General features: G+C 46.5%; 1 protein-coding gene across 2 annotated transcripts; it reads right to left on the bottom strand.

The window, feature by feature from the left end:
• Positions 1-304: 304 nt before the first annotated feature.
• Positions 305-3395, bottom strand: LOC133014313 (free fatty acid receptor 2). 2 transcript variants are annotated; one of them, XM_061081511.1, is made up of 2 exons: positions 3332-3395; positions 305-2343 (listed from the first exon to the last, which is right to left on the bottom strand). In XM_061081511.1, exon 2 carries the CDS (start codon positions 2062-2064, stop codon positions 1054-1056), a length of 1011 nt encoding a protein of 336 aa, XP_060937494.1. In that variant the 5' UTR covers positions 2065-2343; positions 3332-3395; the 3' UTR covers positions 305-1053. The 2 variants fall into 2 exon arrangements, with proteins under 2 accessions (XP_060937494.1, XP_060937493.1); XM_061081510.1 differs by having other exon boundaries at positions 305-2340; positions 3332-3346.
• Positions 3396-3792: the final 397 nt, after the last annotated feature.

Genomic DNA, 3792 nt, shown 5'->3' on the forward strand with positions numbered 1-3792 from the left:
GCGTCACTATGGCAAAAGATTTACATACAACGCACACATTCATCGCTGACTCCTACAGAACCAGGTTTGTCCTTATCTCTGCTCTCTCATGCACGCACACAGAAAACACCTCATGTATGAGGTCACATATAAATATTAGTCATAAATGACGCAAATATAGGACGACAGGATTTGTTTGTGTGGTTTGTCTTATTCAAGTACACTCGTGCATGTTTGGAAAAACACACACACACACAGTGCTTTTCTGACAAGTATGAGTCATAAATTATGTAAAATATTGTTTTTTATGGTTTGCGTATGAAAATATTGTATCTACATTTTGTCTTATATAATTACAACCCTTGTCATACAGCTTCCATACAAATAACATGCATTCATACATATATTCATACACATATGCCTTCTAAGTACAGCACGTGTTTTAAATACATCCATGTTTGTCATTTAAATGATCCAAAACATAATGTAAATGTCACGTTGTGGAAACAGGAACATCCTTAATTGTATAAGACAAAGAACAAAGTACACAAATATATTATCAAAAAGCGGCATACATGGAGCTGCAAATACTCTATAAGCCCTATTTCTTTTAAACAGAAAATCCGATGAGCATCCTTTTACAAACATATGACACTTCCTGTTTGTCGGTGAGCTTTATCTCTCATTGAGATGACGTCGCCAGCTGTTGCTTAGACATTCTTTTTGTTTGCATCTCCACCGACTGCATTACTGGAGATCTTGTGAAATCCTGCTGTTGTGTATTAAATATTGCTCATTTGAATGTGACAGTTCAAAGTAGCAAGTCACTGCATCTTTTGCATGTTAAGCTGCACAAAAAACTGCCGCCGCTTGCTCCTGCAGACAGAAGAGTTCCTCTGCTGTCTGGTTTATGAGCAGGAAGTTCATCACAGAGTCAAACAGCGCTGCGCCGTGTGATGCACGCCGTGCAATCTTCTCACATGTAAAAACATAAACACGACATTAATTTCCTGCTTCCAGGGATGTAAAAACAAATTAGTCAAAGCAGCTGTCCATAGCTCCCTCTCCCCATAGTCAGATAGCATTGCTTGACTCTTGTTTGTGTTCCTTATCTCTCGCAGTCTTGTTGTCTCGCCCCCCCGAGCCACAGTGAACGTGACTGGACGAGCACCCGGGAAGGCGATTTTTAACCCCTTGTATCATACCGCTCACAGTCTCTCTCACAGCAGAGGAGGAGAAGTAGAAGATGAGAGGATCCAGACAGGCGTTGAAGGTACTGAAGAGCAGGGCCTTGTCTCTCCAGTCGGGACTTTTCCACGTTATAAAACCCACAATGTGCGAGATGTTGTAGGGACCAAAGCACAGAGCGAACACCAGCAGTGTTCCTAACGCCATGCCGATGGCCCGGAGGCGCCGGCGCCGGTTAATGTGCTGCAGCTTGGACAGAATCCTGATGAAGTTGATGTAGCAGAAACTGCAAATCAGGAAAGGGATGCAGAAGAGTACCACACAGAGCTCGAGACGCACGGGCAGGAGGACGTTCAGCTGAGCCTCGGTGAAATTCTGATAACACACCGGTTTCCCGCCCCCGGCCCCCGAGGCGTTGAGACCCCCGGGGCTGTCCGGAGGCTTCATGTGACCGATGAAGGGCACAATGAACACAATGCTCAGGTGGAGGAAGGAGAAAATCCAGAAGAAGATGCTGGCGGCCCAAGCATACATAGGTCGCCGCTTCACGGAGTAGTGGATGGGGAAAGCCACGCCCAGGTAGCGATCCACGCTGACCGCCGTGAGGAAGGAGGTGCTGTTGTAGATGGTCATGTAGAAGACGAAGCCGGACAGCGGGCAGAGGAAGTAGGGCATGTCCCACACCATCTTGTTCATGACCTCCTGCATCTTGAAGGGCAGGAAGAGGAGAAAGAGGAGGTCGGAGATGGTCAGGTTGAGGAGGAGGATGTCGATGGGCGTGGGCTTCTGCCTCACTTTCTTGCAGAAGGTGTAGAAGGCGATGACGTTGGCGGGGAAGCCCAGCACGAAGGTGATGACGTAGACGGACAGACACAGGCCGGTGTGGCACTCCTGCATGGTGGCGCCCGGTGGGAGTCACTCAATCCGACACTCGGTCAATCAGGGATCAAGATGTGTCGCACTCTGTCCTTGACTCCGATGTGTCAGCTAAATGAAATGTAATGTAATGTAATGTAAATGTGGAGTGAGGTTAGATCTGTCAGGCGGTCAGAACCACAGGGGACGGAGGCGTCTTATTGGCTCAGCTGCCTGGGACGAACCCGTGGAGACGGCGTGGCTCTCCTGTCCCGGCCGATAAACCAACGCTCATCGTTTCCTCCAGGGCTTCGAGCTCTGCTGATAAGAGAGAATGGAGAGAGAGAGAGAGTGAGAGAGAGATTACCACACAGCACCACCGCTCACCACTTCAACCCATTGTCCATCTGACACTCGGCTTAAGAGTGCACGGCTTGTAATGGAAAAATTAACTAAGTATGTGTGAAACCTATGTTGTAGTTGGAAAGTAAGTTTTTGTAGCTCTGTCTAAAGGCGTTTATGACCTTTCCACATACATATACAAACTGTTCAAATAGTTTATGACCTGGACTGTTTTAATGGCCTGAACTGTGTATGACCTGAAAACTGTTAGACCCTTTAGACTCCCCAAAGAACTGAATGTATGTCTGCTTATCTCCAAAGGAAAAACATGTAAATCAGTTGTCTGTGTTTACATAGCTCTCTCCCTGTGCCTACAGAACCAGTCTGGATTGGCTGAGAGAGACAGCCTTAGTCCTCCTATTTAAGACTCTTGTATCTGACTGTCCTGCATCTTCACGCTGAGATCTTTGTGACTCCCTGTGTTGATCCTTTCTGCAGAAAGCCCCTTATTAAATACACTTAGATAACTTTGGTGTTTCCAGCCTCTTGTATCTCCAGATTTCCATCACAGGCTGTCATTTTTACACGTTAAAAACCACAGGAAGAAGCCGGAGATAAACTCTATTCTATTTTTTTCTGTCCCTACCTCAGAGTTCACGGTGGAGCTGAATCATCTTAATGAGGAGCCGGTGTTTTGTGTATAAACCGTCTGATTGCTTCCTCTGTGTTGTGAATACACAACAGTGATGCTTTTTTTTTATCACCAGCTCCCAGCCGCCACTGTATCACTTTGCACTAATACTTGACATGTTGTGAAAATGATGACCCTCATAAACTATAATGACTTTACTACACGAGCTTCGGCTGCGTCTAATCCCTGCCACGCGTCATAAAGGAAATTCAAAAACTCAAGAAAATAGAGAATTTAAGCTCAAGGAGAAAAAAAAAAAAGAAGCTGGTTTCTTACCCCACTGGTGCACAGATCACTGAGAAGTGAACACGTGTGAGCAAAGGTCAACTCTCTTATAGTCCCACGGCAAGGCTGGAGGCAGGCGTTTGGGGGGGGAAACTTATTTTTACCTCAGCCTAAAGTGATGAAAGCAAAGAACTGCCACCAAATTTAGGCAACTTGACGACTTCCTCCTTGTCGGCGCTGGCGGTTTGTCAGGTTGCACATGTTCTCTCTCTCTCTCCTTTGACTGAACGAGTCAAGGTTTCCCCCCCCCCCTCTGCTGTGTGTGTGTGTGTCTTGGCACACCCACCTGTGATGATTGCCCGTGTGTTCGATCTCCTCGGTCACCTGGCACATCCCCCTGTTTACATGATAATATAAACAATCCAGCGCAGATAGTAGAAATTATTAGGCGGGAGATATCGCTGCCGTTTATTTATCACCCACGCTCGCCACACATGGTTTCCGTGGTAACA

Source organism: Limanda limanda, chromosome 11, assembly GCF_963576545.1.
Source record: "Limanda limanda chromosome 11, fLimLim1.1, whole genome shotgun sequence".
NCBI lineage: Eukaryota > Metazoa > Chordata > Actinopteri > Pleuronectiformes > Pleuronectidae > Limanda > Limanda limanda.